Source organism: Helicoverpa armigera, chromosome 6 (assembly GCF_030705265.1).
Source record: "Helicoverpa armigera isolate CAAS_96S chromosome 6, ASM3070526v1, whole genome shotgun sequence".
In the NCBI taxonomy this organism is placed as follows: domain Eukaryota; kingdom Metazoa; phylum Arthropoda; class Insecta; order Lepidoptera; family Noctuidae; genus Helicoverpa; species Helicoverpa armigera.
In genome coordinates, this window is record NC_087125.1 from 7,384,412 (window position 1) to 7,403,836 (window position 19,425).

Here is a 19,425-nt window from a genome sequence, read left to right on the forward strand (position 1 = left end):
ACGCATCTATTTTTTGTCACCTCCATACCATATCGAGTCTATACTCTACGTACGATTGATTGTCAAAATTTAGTCTGTGGTCTGTTTATTTTTGGAACTGGAAGTCCGTGAAAATCGAGGATTTTTCATTTTTGTACGTTATTAAATCAGTAAAAGAATGCTAATTTGTATTGTTATTGCATAATTAAAGTGTGTTGGAGTATTGTGCCAGTTAATTAGTCAATTAATCTAACAACTCACTGTGTAATGTAACTCTTTGCTTTGACACCAACACTTCCTGTTATTTCTATGAGCTGTCCGAAGAATATTTCAATCTGAAACAAATAGCTTATCCTATTTAAATGTTTACTCATTAAGTGCATTTGTAGTCGTATTTGGTAATCTTGGTAGTTTTCGCGTCCCTAGTTTTATTAATAGTGCGCACAAGTCATCTTCATCTTTCAGCATCAAATGTACAATTCTGATTTGGAGTTATTTTTCTAGAATTTATATCATGGTGCCAGAAAATAAGTAAAATGTCAACGGAAAATTGCTTGGTGAAAGCAATATATTCTTTTAAGGGTAAAAACAATGACGAGCTATGTTTCAAAAAAGGCGATATTATTACTGTTACCCAAAAAGAAGAAGGTGGATGGTGGGAGGGCACTTTGGGTGAAACGACGGGCTGGTTTCCAAGCAACTATGTAACTGAACATAAAGGTATGATATCTATGTTACTCTAAAAGTTTACACTCGAATCACATGACATTACATTTGAGTTGATATCTGATAAATCTCCTAAAATGTTAACATGTAAACACAGATCCATCAGGAAGTGTGACAACATCTCCAATTCGGGCAGCATCAGAAATACAGGCATTCAGAAATGTAGTTCTCAAAGATATAATAGACTCAGAAAAGGCCCATGTGGCTGAAATGCAGGGCCTTGTCAGTAATTTTTTACAACCTTTGGAGAAAAGTGACATGTAAGTGTAGATATTATTTATTTTTCTTTTGATTTTTTTTTTCATTAACTATCATATCATGTAGTATAACATTATTGCCGTGACAGGTCACTATGCTCAACCAATTAAATTAATAATGAATACTTCTAGGCTGACCAGGGATGAGTTCAAACAATTGACAGGCAATATCAATGAAGTTCTACAAGTACATGAGCAGTTCCTGGGCCTGCTAGACGAATGTGCAACAAAGACTGGGCCAGACCAGCGAGTGGGAGGCCTCTTTTTACAATGGGCTCCTAAAATTAAGACTGTTCACCAAACTTACTGTGCCGGCCATCCCAAAGCTGTCTGCATTCTTGATAAGTACAAGTAAGAATAATTTTCCGTATACTATATTTTGCATATTTATTTTGCCAATATATTATTATCTGACATCTGTTTGATTGGTAAATTATGTAATTCAAAGCATGGCAATATTGATTTAGTAGAATTTCATTCATTAATACTGGTATTGTGCTCTTCTAATGTTGGAACCTTATTTATTTTCCTTAGAGAGGAACTGAACACATGGATGGAAGAAGCTGGGGCTGTTTGTCCTGGGGTGCTTGTATTGACAGCTGGCTTATCCAAGCCATTCCGAAGGTTGGGCAAGTACCCAGCAATGCTGCAAGAGTTGGCTAGGCATGTCCATGAGGCCCATCCAGACAGGGGTGACACTCACCGAGCATCAGTTGTTTACAAAGATATAGCTGTAAGTGTATCAAGTAACTACTTATTTCGTATAAAATGTTTGCTACATTATAACCAACCTAAAACTTGTGATTTGTAAATCAAATACCTTATAGAAAAATCATTATCTGCATCTTGATAAATTCATGATATTGGTATTAACAAGCTGGTCGTGTAATGTCACACATATGTCTACTTTCAGAGTGGTTGCGCAGCATTACGTCGCCAGAAGGAATTGGAGCTCCAAGTAGTGACTGGTGAAGTGCGAGGGTGGCCTGGCGGTGAGCTGGCCTCTCTTGGTGACGTGTTACACATGGGCAGTGTTGCCGTTGGCCCCTCGCATCAAGATCGCTATCTCGTTCTCTTCCCTTCTGCGCTTCTGCTATTGTCTGTAAGCAAGAGAGTGTCTGCGTTTGTTTATGAAGTAAGTCCATAATAAAATATTTGATCCTTTTTTTTACATTATGTATTCAGGTACTTATAATATGGAATTTTCCAGGGTTGTCTTCCACTGACAGGCATAACTGTCTCCAAATTAGATGATACAGATACCAGAAAGAATGCATTTGAAATAGGTGGCCCAATGATAGATACCATTGTGGCAGTTTGTCAAACAAGAGCTGAAGCTGACAACTGGGTGAGCCTGTTGCAGAAGCACTCTAACACCAGCAGTCCAGCTCATGAGCCGGGACAACCACAATCACTACCACATGTAAGTATATGCTTACCTTGCCCCACTTTGCTAAAAATATCAAGTACTCTCAAACGCGTCTAATAGCCACTCGTTACTAGAATATATTTTGTTTACACACAAGACTAAGGTTTATTTTTGGTTGTATAGCTGACCCGCTCTCCTTCTGAAGGGGCGTTGTCTAGCATCAACACTAGTCGCCGCAGCCTTTATCACGTGACGTTACCACCGCCTAGCTACCCTTCTGCATCGCCTTACTATTCCTTGACCAAATATTTCGCGAGACTCGTTAAGAAAAAAGTGATCACGAGGCAAATGTTACGCAAACTCCTACATGAGAGGACATGGGCGAAAGCTTTCGAATTAACGGGATTGCCTGTCAGACGAAGACACAAAAATCATATTCGTCTAAAAATAGAGAATGATGGCACTATAGGCGCAGATACTGAATATTCTGATAGTGATGACAGTGATAGAGAAACCGATGGGACTGAATCGTATACGAGTTCTAGCTGTACTGACGCAGAAGCTGTTAGTTGCTCTAAAATACTGAGACAGAATGCTATGGAAAGTCCGCGAACAGTATCATCATGTAGTAGTTGGGGCAGTAATTTTGGTTACGTACGATATTTTGACAACACGGCCGATATGCATTTGGATGAAAGTCAAGCAATACCTAGGGCTGATTGCACACGTGAGTTATTTGAAGGAGTAACGGGGAATAAAAGACCACACAACACTATAAAGACCATTGACAGTGGCCAAAACTACCACAAGACAGCATTAGGTATAAACAATTTGTATCCATTTGCCCAACATTCCGAAAGTACTGAGAATTCCAGCTTTGAAGTAAGAAGTTACATGGCCTGTGAGGATTTAGTTAATATGGATCAAAGTACACAAATTGATATTCTTGGCAATGAAGAAACAGATTTCATAACAACAAGACGGAGTTTCCCAAATGTCAGCGCCAAGAACGAAACTGTTACCAAGCTTTGGAAGTCAACAGAGGAAAGCTACACTCCTGAACAAGAACGTGCCGATGAAGAATTGACATCTGATGTATTGCAGCTTTTAGCTCCACCGTCACCGAAACAGAGTTACAGTCCCATAGAATCTATTATAATAGACCCGCCGCCTATGTTTAGAAACGAAGAGGAAAACATGAAGATAATCAATGTTAATCTCAACACCAATGTACCTTTCCGCAAGCATTCATTGAACTCTGACAAAAGAATAAGACGGTCGATGTCCAGATCCATGGTGGAAACTGAAAATTACCACAGAAGCGAAGACGCTAGAATGCATAGGATGAGCTCGCAGTCAGAAAATCACAAAATGCATAGGAAATGCGAATGTTGTAACAGATCGGTGTGTCCGAGTCCGCGATCTTCTGATTCGGGTGTTGTTGGAAGTTGTAACTTAGCCTCGCCGGAGTTGAACATGCACGAGTACTCTCAAAGTTCTGGGAACACAGGCAATGATTCAGATAACCACGACAAAAGTTCTGATAATTCTAAAGGGTCCTTAACTAATTTATCGCAAGGCAGTTTTGATGCCGATCATCGGAAGAAAGTAACTTTGTCTGAAATAGAGGCGGCGACCTATGAAGATCAATGCAGATGCACTTCACCATTTGGGTCCACTGCTAGGACATCTTGCGTGACCAGTGTTACTTCGGAGAACAGCCTAGATGTCATGGACTCATCGAGCATGAATGTGACGTCAACGTTTACAGCGGTACCAACTGTACCCACTACGCAGATTAAGAGAACCTCTATAAGGCGAAACATTGAACGTTACGTGCCGGAAATCAAGTTGAAACCTGAGCCCCCGCCAAGAGTATATAGGAAACCCAGTACGCACATAGAGATTCCCAAAAACGTGCGCCAGCCGATACCCTGCCAGTGGAGCACTTTGAACATAACAGAACGAACAAAGCCAAGTCTGCACTATCATATGCGTATCTATCGTGAGACTCCTGAAGTCAATAATATTCAAAGGCAATCCCGGGCTAACGCTCCACGCAACCGTGACTTGTTCAACAAAGAGAATGCACAGAGCATCGATACGAGTAACGCGCAAATGCGTAAGACGAGGTCTCGCAGTGAGGACTTGTCGAAAGTGCAGAAGGGTCTAGCTGAAGCCCAAAGCGGGTTTGTGGTGTATCGTTCAGATTTGTACGCACACTGGTGGATGAAAGCAAAATTACCCATTACCGTGGTCACCGACTCAGGCAAGGATTATTCTTTTGTAAAGAGCTACTGATTTGTGTCACTGGTTTGAAGATAATATTGCCTTGAGGATTTGTAACCATTAGATTAATACTATCATTAGAGTTACCCCAGTGTTGCAGTGCTTTACTTGATCATCCTTGCCTGTGTTTATTCATCATACTAACTACAAAACAATCACTGCAAGTAGATATCATGTAATTTCACTAACCTATTAAGACGAATATAATGCATGGTAAGGCTTAATGACCTGTTCCTCACACCAATATTTGGACTTCTTTACACATTGAACAGCAAAGTGTTTGGTTAGTGGTTACCTTATATTGTTGAAACCCATTTGAACTGGGACTTGAGGTATACTCGCTAAAGAGAGATAAGTAAGCATATAGAAGAAATGTGTTGTGATAAAATGCCAGAATTATCTTTGTATCAAATGTTGAGATGACGAGTCAGTTGGCGAGTGTCCGCTATATACCCTTGCTTTTGAGATAAACATGTTTGAACAAATGCTGCTGCAGAAACTGAAAATTTCCATTAAACAACTTGCACAAATGTATCTATTTGCTAACTTTACAGAACGGTTAATAACCACCTGTTACGAGTTGTCTTCATACAAAATTCTAGTTTAATAACAAGTTTTGTTTTTCAACAGATGGCCATGAGCGACAGCAATAACTCTGATTTATCGTCTGGTCTAACAAACCACAAAAGATCACATTCATTCAACAATCATCAAAGCTACACACAACATACGCAACAAACGCAGAAAAACAAACAAAAGAATCAGTCTGCGCGCTGGCTATTAAATTCGTGCGACTCTCTCGACCAATCACCCGCCAAGCCAAACAAAACTCCTATCGGCAAAAAGTTTTCATCTGTTGATTTCATCGACACGGCTGGATCGAACTACAGCAATAAAGGTAAATATATTCTTATTTACTTAGCAGTGTTTCATTTATTTGCAGAAATTACTAATGAATTTCGCGCCATTAACTCATGGATGATATCACCTACAATAAATATTGATGTCTCAAAACGATGCTGCGAATTCTATTCTGTGCTATTACGTTACGTTAAACTATTCCTATTAATGGTTCACATATTTGAAGCATTTTTAATATCAAATGCTGGCTTTTTTTAGTCTTTTAGCATGTTGTGTTTGTTTCCCAAAAATAAGATTTGACTGGATACTTACTGCAATATTTGGTTATTACTGACGTAGGGTGGAGCATAACATGTTTACGGCCGGCGCCGCCTCTCCGGCCGCAATCATTCACGGTCGGTTCGGACGAAAACATTGGACCGACGCACCCTTATGCGCCGCATCAACGGAAGTCCAATTCTTATGAAGAGGACGCCCTTATATTAAAGGTTATAGAAGCTTACTGCACCTCGGCGCGCTGTAGGAACGCTGTAAGTTCAGGTGAGTACTACAATTTATTCCACAGTACAAAATACAAATAACATACACGCCTTCTTAAAAATTTAGAATGAAACTAGATATAATAAAACTAGATCCTACCTGCTCCGGCGAAAATAATATAGAATCTTTGTGCAGTAAAATTGATTCCTTCGTGCTAATAAAATATAATTATGCTGAAATAAAAGTAGACCGATTTCGCTAAGTATCAGATAAATGCATATCAACTGTCTTTGCTAAAGTATGTAATTGGTTGTAGTAATGAAATGATCCACATAGCAGGTAGAAGGTATCACTAACACAGCGTATTTATTATGCAGTACCCAATATTCCGCTGGAGATATTCGAGTCGACAAGGAGGAGACATGCGAAGTCAAGAAACCGTATTATCAGTTGGCTCTTAGAATGAAAGATCTGTATCTATACATAAAACCAAATTTTCCGCTAGTCATAAAAGTAGCGCTTGAAAATAATAGTTGTTCAAGTTTGCTATTGTTGGTGTAATGACGATACTATATACATATTAATTAAGCTCTCCGTGTATCAGTATATTAATTTATTACAATACTCAGTATCTCTCTCATATTATCGGTATTTATTTAGGCACACAACTCGTAAGTGCATGTGCAGCATGCTTTGATAATCTCTTGTACACTGTATTAGTTCTCGTAGATCTGATAGCGTTAGTATTATTTATTCTCAATCTTCAAGATACGGTATCAATTATAGAACTTTTATTTATTGTATATTTAGTTCGTATGAGTACAAAGTAGCTACTCTTGTTTCCGGAGCGGGGAAACTATTGAAATTACTAAGTATTACTACTAAGGAATTTCGGGAGACAAATTAAAAGCGTGTTACCGATTCTGAGGTACTTTTAATTGTAAAAAAACTAATCTACTGTCTGACCCATCTCGGCGCGACATCTCCGGTGGGGCGACTTATCTACCTAAGTTCTTAGAATTATAGTCAGCACATTATACATGTGTGCGTACAGACTTAATCTAGGGCCGAAGGCTGGGTGGTCACCATAGCTCCTCCGACCTTAAGAGGAAAATTATCGGGAGAATCGATTTTAGATTGGTTCCGATAATTTTTCTTGAAACACGTGTATTTCAGCAATTTGAGCCGAACAACATAAACGGAAAATACAAAAATACTTAAAATAACTAAACCTAAGGTCACGTACACCAAGGACGCACTGAAGCTACTGTCCCTTTTATCAAAAACACTTTCGATCACTTCACTATGTTTTAACGAATACGCCATATATTTCACTTCGTCTAGATTTATGCCCTTCATATCAAGTGCACGTGTACTGGATAGCTGTGCGTTAGTGCGTAACTGAGGTAAGGCGATGATTGGTACTCTTTTCACCACATCGGACTCTATGAAGATACGATGATTAATGTGTATGCCATGAATCTCCACCTCACAGGGTTCTTCGATGGTCATCAGGTAAGTACCAAATACCAATTGTCTACTGGTCTCATCCTTGCATCGTTCTGTTAGTGTGGTCTTCTCTTCACTATACAGGATCCAGTTGTTGTTAGCGACTTGTTGGACTCTGACCTGTTCGATTTCTATTGGATGTTGTTTGCAAAGGGTAAGGTCGTTTTCGAAATTCATAAGCTGTTCGACACAGGTAAGTTCATAGAAGGGGATCCTGTTGTCTGCAGTGCAGAGGAAGCGAGCACCGGCAGAGAATGGTCTACACGGTATTGCGATTGGTGAGTATCTATTTTCTTTCGCCAATAGGTAAGGGTATTTGGGGAAAATAGCTAGGGTCTTATTTTCGGTGTCATGGAAAATTGGTAGGGAGTAAATCTTATAATAGTTATAAGTAACATTATCGGTAAGTGGTATCTCCATTATAAACGTTATTTGATTACTTTTAATAAATGATTTAACACATATAATCTCTTCTATTTTTAACAAGTTCGCTTCGGCGGGAGGATATATTAAGCTTTCATATTCGGATATTAATTTAAGATGATATAAAAGTTCTGAAGAATTAACAATTGATTGATGTAAAATAGAGACTCTGCTTAATGCAAGTGCAGTTTCGATTTCACTTAATCTAATAAATATAGTACGAAAGTTACTCATGAAAACATTGAACAACCCAGTTAAGTACGTCAGAAAAATCCAACTATTTTGCTGAGCAGTTAAATCTTTAATTAATGTTTCAATTTTAGTTAACCTGTTATGGAAGTTAATTGTATTCTGTTCAATAGTTTCAGTGGCATTAATAAAACTGTCAAACATTTTAGAGACCAATGTTAACCTTTTAGATATAGTGATTTGACCTTGATTCAATTTAGAAATGAGATTATCATACTTCAACGCATCATCATGATCCAAATTACCGGTAACAATTTTATAATAGAGCCCAGTGGATTAATGAGTCCTCGTTTAGATCGTTTGGATGGTATAAGCTGTTGGTATTTTCTACAGTTAAATCACGTATGGAATCTGTATGCATTTTAATAGTCATAATTTCTTGTGAGTATGATGCATTCCAATCAATTAAATTACAAAGCGCTTGATAGTTGGTAGAGATGTAGTTAAGGTCAGTATAAATTTGATCTAGGCTGATGATCTTTACAATAGTCCACTGATCAGTTTGGAAATATGCATGACCTTGTTTCACCGGTAAAACTCCTGGATTACCTTCAAGATTTTGCAGATGAAGGGCCAGCGACAGCATCGTGACTGTCATCAATAATATGCCGCACCTGTGGAGGACGTTTTATATTTTAATAGGAATTTTGGTATCCCTTTCTCCTATTTTTATAGGTAAAATATTTTTATCTGCTTTGCCTGTTACTACAGCTTTTATATATCGGGGCTTATCCTTACTTTTACGCTTATTTATGTCTTTACCGAAAACAATTTCTCCTTTTTTAAACTTTATTTCACCTTCACCACCCTTACTCTCTATTCTTTTCTTTAATATTAACCATTTTGTCTGCTAAGTGTTCGTATAATGTTTTATTCTTTTGCATGATCTTTTACTAATTTTGGAAATAACGTTTTTCTAATTCTATGCTAAACGGACTGCTTGAGTCGGTATGTCCGAAGACAACTTCAAATGGTGCAAGTTCAGTGACTGAGTGAATAGTGTGATTGTATGCCAGAACAGAATAAGTCATAACCGAAGCCGCATCAGTACATTGTTTTCGTATTTGGCCAGTCTGTAAATTTCTATTATAGTGGAGTGGAACCTCTCAATAAGACCCATTGAATTGGGGTTATTAGGGGTTCCAATGTGGAAATCAATTTTATGTAAATTCAAAAATTCCTTAATTAGTTCATTATTAAATTCGGTTCCGGGGTCTGAGCTTATTCTTCTGGGTGTACCGTAATACGAAAAATATTTCATCAGTGCTCTAGTTACTTCGGGAGTTGATTTTCCCTGAGTTTCGATTGCCTGACCTAATTTGCTAAATGCGTCAATTATAGTTAAATAAGTTTTACCTTCTATACTAAAAAGATCTATAAATAGCTCTTGAAAAGGCGCGTCTTGGGTTTGTGTTAGTTGTAATATAGGTTTGATGGGTTTCCTATCATATTTCATTCTACGGCACCCATCGCAACTGTTTATGACGGCTGTTACAGTTTCCTGCATTCTATTCCAATAATAATTTCTACGGAGCCTAACTAGCGTTTCTTTTATGCCTCTATGACAGGTCTTTCCTTCATGGTGTTTAAGTATAAGTGCCTTTTGCTCTCCTTCATCTTCTACAAAATAACTCTTTCTGTACATTCAAATAGGTTAATAGTTCCCTTTCTGAATAGTTCAATTATTATATTGCTAAATAGTTTCCGATGTTCATTCTCCTCAAAATAAATGAAATATTTTAATTTTGGCTGTATGTATTCCTTTAAAAAGTCCTTTACTAATTGCGGATTATCTTTTGGCAGGAAAACTTCTAATATCTTTTGTTTGTCACGTGACAGGTTCTTAACATGCATTTGATTTTTAAACCATGAAAATATTAAGATTTGATTCGGCTTGGTGTCGATCGCCTCATGTAAAATAGGTATACCGGTTGATTCTAATTCTACAGCGGAATGAACGGTTTCGTTCGACTTACTGGACACTGATCGTATTGGATACTCATTTGTATCGTAGTGAACTTCTCTAATATTGTCGGAAAAATCTATAGGACTACAGGTCATAGTTCGACTAGAATCAGATATCGTTACTGTTGATGAACCTTTACTATCTGCACATTCATTTAGATTTTATCTTCCTTCTCATCAATATTAACTGCTAGAGACTGATTTTCGTCGTCTGTGAGTAAGGCATTGATTTTTATTCTGGACAGAGCGTCTGCATTTGTATTTTGTTTGCCGTTTTTGTGAATTAAATCAAAGTCGTAATCTTGCAAACGTAACCGCCAACGTGTGAGTTTGCTACTAGGGTCTTTAAGAGATTGGAGCCAAGTTAAGGGACGGTGGTCAGTATATATATAGAATTTTCTACCGTACAGATAGGGCCTAAAATGCTTTACTGCCCACACTATAGCGAGCAGTTCACGTTCGATGGTACTATAACGTGATTCTGTATCACTGAGGGTACGACTAGCATACGCAATGGGCTTGTCACTGCCAATCTGTCCTTGTGACAGCACAGCGCCTAGAGCGACATTGGATGCGTCGGTCGTCAGTATAAATGTTTTGTCATAGTCAGGGTATTGTAACAGTGGGGCATGTGTCAGGAGTTCCTTGCATTTGTTAAATGCGTCTATGTATTTCTGGTCAATAACAATTTTGTTGCGCTTTTTTAAGCAGGCTGTCAATGGTTGAGTAATTTTTGCAAAATCTTTTATAAAACGTCTGTAGTAACCTACAAGTCCAAGAAAGCTCTTAATCTCTGTCGTTGTCTTTGGTAACGGGTAATTCAATACAGCGTTTATTTTGTCGTCATTAGGCTTTAGCCCGTCTTTAGTTATAGTGTGTCCAAGGTAGAGCACTTCTTTGCGTAAAATTCAGATTTGTCTAATTGAATTTTCATGTTAGTTGTTCTAAGTCGGTCAAATACAATTCTTAATTTATTTATCATTTCGTCAAGGCTATTTCCGTAAATTATTATGTCATCCAAGTATACCATGCAGTGGAGTCCTTGCAGACCACGCAAAATATTATCCATGGTCCGTTGGAAGGTAGCAGGAGCGGTTTTAAGTCCAAACGGCATTCTGAGAAACTCAAAATGGCCATTTTGCGTCGAAAAGCTGTCTTCTGTCTATCCTTCTCTTCTACTTCTATTTGGTGGTAGCCGCTTGCTAGATCCAATGTGGTGAAGTACACACTCTTTCCTAGTTTGTCGAAAAGGTCATTAATATTAGGTAGGGGGTATTTGTCGTCTATGGTTATGTCATTCAGTCGTCTGTAGTCTATTACCATCCTGTATTTAATTTCACCAGACGCATCCTTCTTTTTAGGGACAAGGTGAACTGGAGCACTCCAAGGGAATGAGATTCTTGTATAACATTTTCATGAAGTAATTTTTCTACCTGATTATTTATTTCGTTTTGGATGAAAGGTGCCTGTCTATAGGGTTTAATGTATATAGGATCTTCATTTTGGTACGTATGTGATGTTTAACCTGATTAGTAAACGTAAGGGGGATTTGGTCACAGTAGAATATGTCCTTATATTCCCTACAAAGTGCATAAATTTTCTCACGTTCTTCGCCATTGGTATGATCGAGTCTTAATTTATCTAAATTTTCTTCAAGTAATTTGTCAATTTCTAGAGGAGTATTGGTCGTAGTAAAATTTATGTTGTATTCTGTATTTTCATATGGCGTTACTGTGAAAGGTTGGCAAATAGTCAGTTGTTTTGGGCAATCTGAAGTGTTTTGAATTACTGTAAATGCGTATCCACTATCACAGTTTACTAAAGCACTAGGCATTCGTAGTCCATTTCGAAATTCTTGGTAGTCAAGAATAGCGTCACCTGAATATTGATCTACTGGCAATTTAAATCGTTGTTCTGAACGTGGCTGTACAGTAATTTTATAATTTAAATTATTATTGATTATTGGAATACAAGTGGAATTCGTTTTTAAGATTCGTTCTTTTAGATCAATAATTGCACCTAATTGCTGTAAAAGGTCGTTACCTATAAGCCCGTCATACCGTGGATCTACTTCGTATACATAGAACTTATGCCAATCGTCACTAACAAAGGTAGGTAGAAGAGGAATTTCTATTACTTCATTATGTCTACTAGTAGCATGAGTACTAACCACCTGAAAATTTTCATTACGTATATAGTCGTAAAAATACTCATATGCTTTTGTAGGACCAATGAACGATCTCATACTACCAGTATCTATCATCATTTTTGCGTCTATCTCTTCTACATAAATATACGGTAGCTCTAAATTAGAGTCAAAATTTAATTCTAAGATTTCTTGTCCGTCGAGGCACTCTCCTGAAAATCCAGTGCCTGAATTTCATTTTCTGATTGTAATTCATAGTCAACATGAGTCTCGTCATGATAATTAATTTCATTTGAGTCACCATAATAGTCATCGTCATAGTTAGAGTAATAGTTATTGTAATAAGGCTCATAGTCGTCAGCAGACAATTCATTTAAATTGAAACCTTGTGGTACATTCGATTTAGGTTGGGCTGTTCGCATAGACACATCAGTAGTTTGCGTTTGAGGTTTTAGTATTTGTGGGGTATTAGAATTATTGGGGGATTTGTAACCAAACTGCTGAGGTTGCAACGGTTTATAGCCAAACTGTGGCGGTGGCCTGTATCCTAATTGTTGGGGTGGCCTGTACCCAAATGGTTGAGGTGGCCTATACCCGAATTGTTGAGGTGGCCTGTACCCGAATTGTTGGGGTGGCCTGTACCCAAATTGTTGAGATTGGGGTAAGTACCCAGGCTTGGGGCGTGATGTTAATGCATTTGGTAATTGACCTTGGGGCTGATTGAATTTATTCTGTGGAATACCGAAATTAAATTTAGGTGTGGTAATATTATTTGGCAATAAAGGTTTGTATCCGCTGGCGTCATTACCAATTTTGATCCGAAACTGCTAGATTGACCGTAAATGCGATTCCTAGTATTATACTGCTCTAAGAAATTAACTTCCTCAAGTACTATACTCAAGGCCGCTTCTAAACTAGAGGGTGCCTTAAGCCTTACAATACGAACCATATTCTCTGGGAGATTGTATAAGAACACATTCAAGGCCGTATTGTTATAAATAATTGTCTTTGCACTCTTCAAATCAGTATCCTCAATCATGTTGACCTTGGACATCAATAATGATCGAACACTTTGGATTCTATTACAAAATTCTAAATAACTTTCACCGGATTTAATTTTAAGGATTCTAATTCGATATTAATGCACGCTTCGCTACGCGGGTCTCCAAAATGTTGAATAAGTAGATCTTTAAAAGCAGACCATGTCACAATATCTTCACGTTCTGATAAGAGCGCTGCGGCGTCATCTCTCAATCGACTAGTTAAAACATTATAAACGTAAAGATTTTGTTCGTGGCTACCCTTATATCGGTCAAGGACATACTGACACTTTCGCAAATAAAGATTTAACTGTCTTTTATCACCATTATACAAAGGTATTAATTGAATAATTTCTTTGGGTATTTGTTCAATAGTCACTGAAGTCATCATGTTCACAGAGTAGAGAACGGAACAGATAAGACAATTCGTGAGAGTACAATTGACTATGCTATGAAACACACAAGATAACACAATTCAAACATAACACACGTAAATCAGAAAATAATTAGACGCAAAATGTATGTAATAGTTTAGGTAATAAAATTAAAAATATTAATGTATAAAATATATATTTTTTTTTATATTAGGTGTAGAATTACATACACTTTACTTATTACTTTTAATAAAACACATTTATAAAAATATCAATGCAAAGAATACACTTGAGATAACAATTAATTGGCGTCTCTGAAAGTTTAACTACTCTATGTCGGTTCTATTTATAGAACACAATGAGATAAGCCAATAATCTAAATGAACACGTTATAATGAGAGAGGTTTAATCTCAAAATAATGTAGGTATTAAGTATTGGGGGATAGAGGAACATGGATTGGCGAAAAATCACTCACCAGCCAGCTGCTACTCTCATCCTTGGTATTCCTTTGTTTGCCCACACGCACCAAGAGTAATTTATTTGGTTCGTCGGATTTCACTCGTCCTTAAATTCCCACAGCTATCGTGCAGCTCGTCCTCGAGACACGCGACGAATTTAAAACCGCGAAGAATTTAGGAATATAACAGCGAAATCCTACCGGCTGCGCCACTCTTGTTTCCGGAGCGGGGAAACTATTGAAATTACTAAGTATTACTACTAAGGAATTTCGGGAGACAAATTAAAAGCGTGTTACCGATTCTGAGGTACTTTTAATTGTAAAAAAACTAATCTACTGTCTGACCCATCTCGGCGCGACATCTCCGGTGGGGCGACTTATCTACCTAAGTTCTTAGAATTATAGTCAGCACATTATACATGTGTGCGTACAGACTTAATCTAGGGCCGAAGGCTGGGTGGTCACCATAGCTAGCTAGTCGTTGTAGAGGTTACTATTTATTTTGTATCCGTATCAATAAATAAAGACTCGATTATTCGATCTTTAATAGTTATTGTTTAGCATATTTACTAGCATCACCAAAGTATTATCTTGTCACTAACAAATCGCAAGAATCTCTTCAATCTGCGCTTGATGTGTTAAACATTACTAAGGCCGGAACATCTTTTCTAATACGGACACCGTGAAGCCCGAATCTCTTGATCAGGTAGTCTGAATCTTTCTATTTTGTTACATGCGGCTGCCTTTATATCGCACCTGCAGTGGACTGCGGCCACTTATCGCTCGGTAAAGTACAATATCACGCACCCGCTACTAACATCCCTCACTATAACTACACTAAACTTCCGACCGTCCAGCGAAGTAACACGCCCGAATACTCCGGCTGTACTAAAACGACCAAAGTAAAACGTAACAAAAGCTCTTCTGCGGCGGACGCGTACTTGTATCGCGGGCCGGACACGAGGAGGCTGTTGTCGGACAGGAAGTTCGACATGAACCGCTCGAACCCCAACCTGTGGGAGTGCTCGGAAGAGCGGCGACAGAAGTTGATGTGCGGGCGCGAGCGCCGCAGCGGCTCGCACCCCAGCCTGGTGCCGCTGCGGCTGGCGCGGCCCGCGCCGCCCGCCGCGCCCGCGCCCGCCCGCTCCGCGCGCTCCTCCACCTGGTGCTGCGGCACCTTCGTCAAACAACTTACCAAATCACATCATTTCGATTGACATAAGTAGAAAACCTAGTTATATGCTCAATTGTTGTTCCTACATATCAATCACTCGTTTCGCTGTTCGCTCGGATTACCCCCATGTCTTTAACCACGTCATGTGTTCCCGTGACAGGTGTGACCATTGAATCTGTTTCATTTTCAAATTTTACATTTAACCAAAGCTGATCCCATTGACTAATATTGTAATTGTTTGTTTTTATTTGAATAATTGCATCCTCATTTCATTGTAGCTGATCATTATAACTAAATGTAATGTATTGCGAGAAAGTTGCAAGCAAGGCGAATGTCTGACTCAGAATATTCGCTTTGGTTACAACTTCGTACTAGTGCCATTGATGTAGTCTTAGTGTAACCGACGATAAGCGTGTTATCTATGTTTACATAGATTTTTCATATACAAATGCATGTGTGCAGTATTATTTAGTAATTAGACAGAGTATTTTAAATATTGCTTGTATATTTTACAAATATATTTTTGTGGTGCATTAAATTATAGCATAATTTGCATGGTTATGCTTACCGCAACTTGTAGATTATTGTAAGGAAAGTAAAGTAATTAATATATTCAATGTGTATGATGTATGTTATAGACTATATTCACGAGTTTGTGAATCAATAATGGAATGATGCCAAGGACACGTTATTTTTCTTGGAAGTTTGACTTTATGATTGAAATCCATTAAATGCCAAATGGTGCTTTTTACGCAGACGACTACTAGAAGTCACTAAAATGTCGTTAATTTGTTAAATATATACTAGATTTTGATTATAAAGATTTTTTTATGTATTGTCTTATTCAAGGTGAATAATCGAATTTGCTCCTCAATATTTACAACGACGAGGCTGGCACTGGTTTCATACTATCAATATCACAAAGTATCAATAGGTATATGTGATTATAGTTACTATATACCTAGCTAATTGAATAAAAAATATGCAACCATTAAGTTTAAACGTTACATAAGACTCACTCTAACGTTTGAAGCTTTGTTAATTAATGAACACCTTGATAAAAGACTATAAAGCACGAGCAGAAGGTATGTGCTCGTAGGGAGATGGCTAATAGAGACAAGTGGAGCAAGTTATTAGGTTGTGCGGCGGCGGCGGGTAATCACAGCGGGCAGCAGTGCCCGCCGCGTGCCATTCATTTAATATTGAACAGGATAGCGCAATGCACTGCTCGCTACATTTACATACGAACGTTAGCACCAGTGCCAACTGCAATACAGCCCGCGCTTACACTTGCTTCATTGTAGCACTTATCTTTCTATGTACAACGCTTTCTTTGTCATCCTTTTCTTGTCTCGAAAGATTTAATCTCAAGAAAATTATTTATATTGTATTATTAAATAGTAGTTGGTTCGAGATGTTTATCTTAAAACAGATGACATTACGTATAGGTACTAGATATTTGCGTCACCGGCAAGTATATTATAAGAACTGATTCAGCGGAGCGCTATTCCCACAGCCCATTAGGGAAAAGAGCTAAAAATAGTGAAGCTTGTCAAGCATATGCTGGCACTGATTAATTGAAGTGGAAACTGGAAATCCGCCTTATGCTGCTCGCACACATCGGCTCTTGCACTGATTACTCTTTAATTTTAATTAAATATTTAAATTTAAAAATCTTTGAATATCTGCAGATATTCAGCCTGTGCGAGCTGTTACTCACTTCGTTATAATTACATTTTGCATTCTTCCAACGCTGCATAACAAAAATAAAGACAATTTTCAACGCAACTTAAATAAAAGTTTTTTTGAAGTATTACGCAGTAAAATCGTGATAAGTTTTCGTAACAACAGTAACGTGTGGTTGCAAAGCTTTGACATTGGTTTGCTTTCACTAGGTGAGATCATTGACACGGAGATATCGATTTATTGTTGGTCGCGCTTAATGTACCTACAAAGCCTGTGCCTAGCTTACTCTGCTCTGATCTGACACTGTGAACTACACTCGTTTCAAGAGTGTTTGAGTAGCCTTTTGGCTTTATTTAGTACGTAATTAGCACATTATCGATAAAATTAAAATATTGCATATCTATTTATGTACTGGTGCGTGCAATTTTTTTCACATTTATTTATTGTGGCGATGTGTTTCGATAGAATTGATATTATACATTTAGGTAATTTGAAAAGATGTACATTTTCTAAGTGTTAAACTGCTTTTGCCGATTTAAAAATTTATCTTTGATAGGTACATATTAACTTTATATTATATGAATGATAATTACATATTTTCAATGTATGTAGTATATTAACAATATTATAGTGTGTATTTTTTGTGTACCTATGTTATGTATTAAACAATTATACTATGTCTAACAAACGAATGCCTTTATAGTCGGATATAATCCATTAATTTCTGTTTAAATACGTGTTGTGTTGTTAGTCATCTCTTTGTTATTAAAACAAAAGAACTATGTATAACATATTTAGTTCCATCAAAGTGGAATATCATTATGTATGTTAATATAATAGCCTCATAATATTGTGTGTTTTCACTGCTTTTGTGCCCATTTTAAGAGATAAATATCTCGCGCATAACACACATTTTGATATTATCAAAAGTTTGCATTACGTTCTGAATGTCTGTGTAATGGTAAGGATCATATTGTACAACTTGTTCCTCGTCTTGTTAAAATGTTTGTCATTAAATGAATATATTGATTCCACTTTTAAATACGAATGCACTAGTTTAATTTGTACATGGATGAGGTATAAGTTATTGGAAAATTCATTTATCCTATTATATATTACAATTCTAATAGTCTTTATATGTTAACGAAATTGTGTGGTACAATATTATATTTATTTTTCTATGGAACTGTTGTAGTTATTATTAACATCTCGAAATAAATTCTACAATTTAATGAGCCCTCAATAATATTGTCATGCCTGAAATGCTGCTACACGAACTATTCGTTAATGTTTTATTGATTTCCAATACCAGTAATAGCTGCACTAACATGATATCTGATAATGACACTTTCTCGCAAGTAAAAATTATCTACAACTAGCAAAAATATATAGATGCGATAATTATTGTGCTCGTAATACTTTTATAATTTGAACAAGTGTTCTACAAGGTGGGTATCAGATAAAATATCCATCGAGAGCTAGCAGTAAGATAATTTTTATACTTCCATAGACTTTATTGTATTTTCAGAATGCGACGACGAGAATCCGTCTATAGAAGCGCTGGTGCGGTCTCCGTCGCTGCCGATACATACCACGTCGAGCCACGCCTCGCCCAGCTTGTGGACGATCGTCATGCGGCTGCAGAATGAAGTCAAGACATTGAAAATGGAGGTCAAGAACCTACAACTTCAGTTGAGCGAAGAAAAACACGACCGAACTCTTGCCATCGCCACTTTACAGTCCAGAAATATTTTGATGGACGCGAAAGAGAGCAAATGCTAACGTTTTTTTTAAGAAGTATTAAACTTTATTATAAGATTTTCATCTTTTATTTAACGCCTCATTTTCATAGTTCTCGTCAAATTATGATTGATTACTTTTTAACTTTTAGATTTAAACCTTTCCGGAAAGATCTTATCTTAATGGCCTTGTTCTTTAAACTCGGTGAGTTCCTGATTAGGTATTATCCGGTGTAGTCAAATTTCTTGTAGGTATACCTAAGTTCATTGTCAAGTATGGAAAGCTACGTATATGACAGGGACTGTTAATTATTCTAGATTGCTTGTAACGATCAGCTCAAAGGGGAGGTGTCTATTCAGCCTATTCTAAACTATCACATAGGTTAGATTAGACCGGATAGGTGACGGGGACGGGTGACTCGGTTCACCGAGCGCTCATCGGGGTGCATCGCCAACGTAGGCGTAAAGCACACGGCCACAAACCAATATCTCTAGCATAAAACACCCACTCATAAGTGCTTCCGTTGCAGTTCATCGCACCCTTGTAATAACTGGTTTGAAACTGATGATCGATGGCCATCTGTAACATGTAGACTGGCTAGTCTACCTTCAGATTAGTGAGTCTTCAGAAAACGGAAAACAAGTCGAATAGGCTGAAATAAAATTCACTGTAATGTCAATCGAGTGTGTAGAAAAATGCA

General features: G+C 37.5%; 1 protein-coding gene and 1 long non-coding RNA gene across 6 annotated transcripts; one reads left to right on the plus strand and one right to left on the minus strand.

Moving 5' to 3' along the window:
- The first annotated feature begins 17 nt into the window (after window positions 1-17).
- Window positions 18-18,803, plus strand: LOC110380351 (rho guanine nucleotide exchange factor 7). 5 transcript variants are annotated; one of them, XR_010276592.1, is made up of 11 exons: window positions 18-133; window positions 484-699; window positions 803-965; window positions 1,095-1,313; window positions 1,497-1,695; window positions 1,876-2,097; window positions 2,173-2,385; window positions 5,251-5,518; window positions 5,821-6,021; window positions 6,339-6,787; window positions 14,596-15,027. XR_010276592.1 is itself a non-coding variant. In XM_021340308.3 (10 exons), the coding sequence occupies exons 2-10, from the start codon at window positions 516-518 to the stop codon at window positions 18,765-18,767; spliced, it is 1,923 nt and encodes a 640-aa protein (XP_021195983.1). In that variant the 5' UTR covers window positions 18-133; window positions 484-515; the 3' UTR covers window positions 18,768-18,803. The 5 variants fall into 5 exon arrangements, 3 of the variants coding, with proteins under 3 accessions (XP_021195983.1, XP_021195982.1, XP_049708311.1); XM_021340308.3 differs by lacking the exons at window positions 6,339-6,787; window positions 14,596-15,027 and adding an exon at window positions 18,514-18,803; XM_021340307.3 differs by lacking the exon at window positions 6,339-6,787 and having other exon boundaries at window positions 14,888-18,171.
- LOC135117027 (uncharacterized) lies at window positions 6,876-14,595 on the minus strand. Its single transcript, XR_010276593.1, has 2 exons — window positions 14,144-14,595; window positions 6,876-8,756 (listed from the first exon to the last, which is right to left on the minus strand). It is a non-coding gene; the product is annotated as an uncharacterized LOC135117027 (long non-coding RNA).
- Window positions 18,804-19,425: the final 622 nt, after the last annotated feature.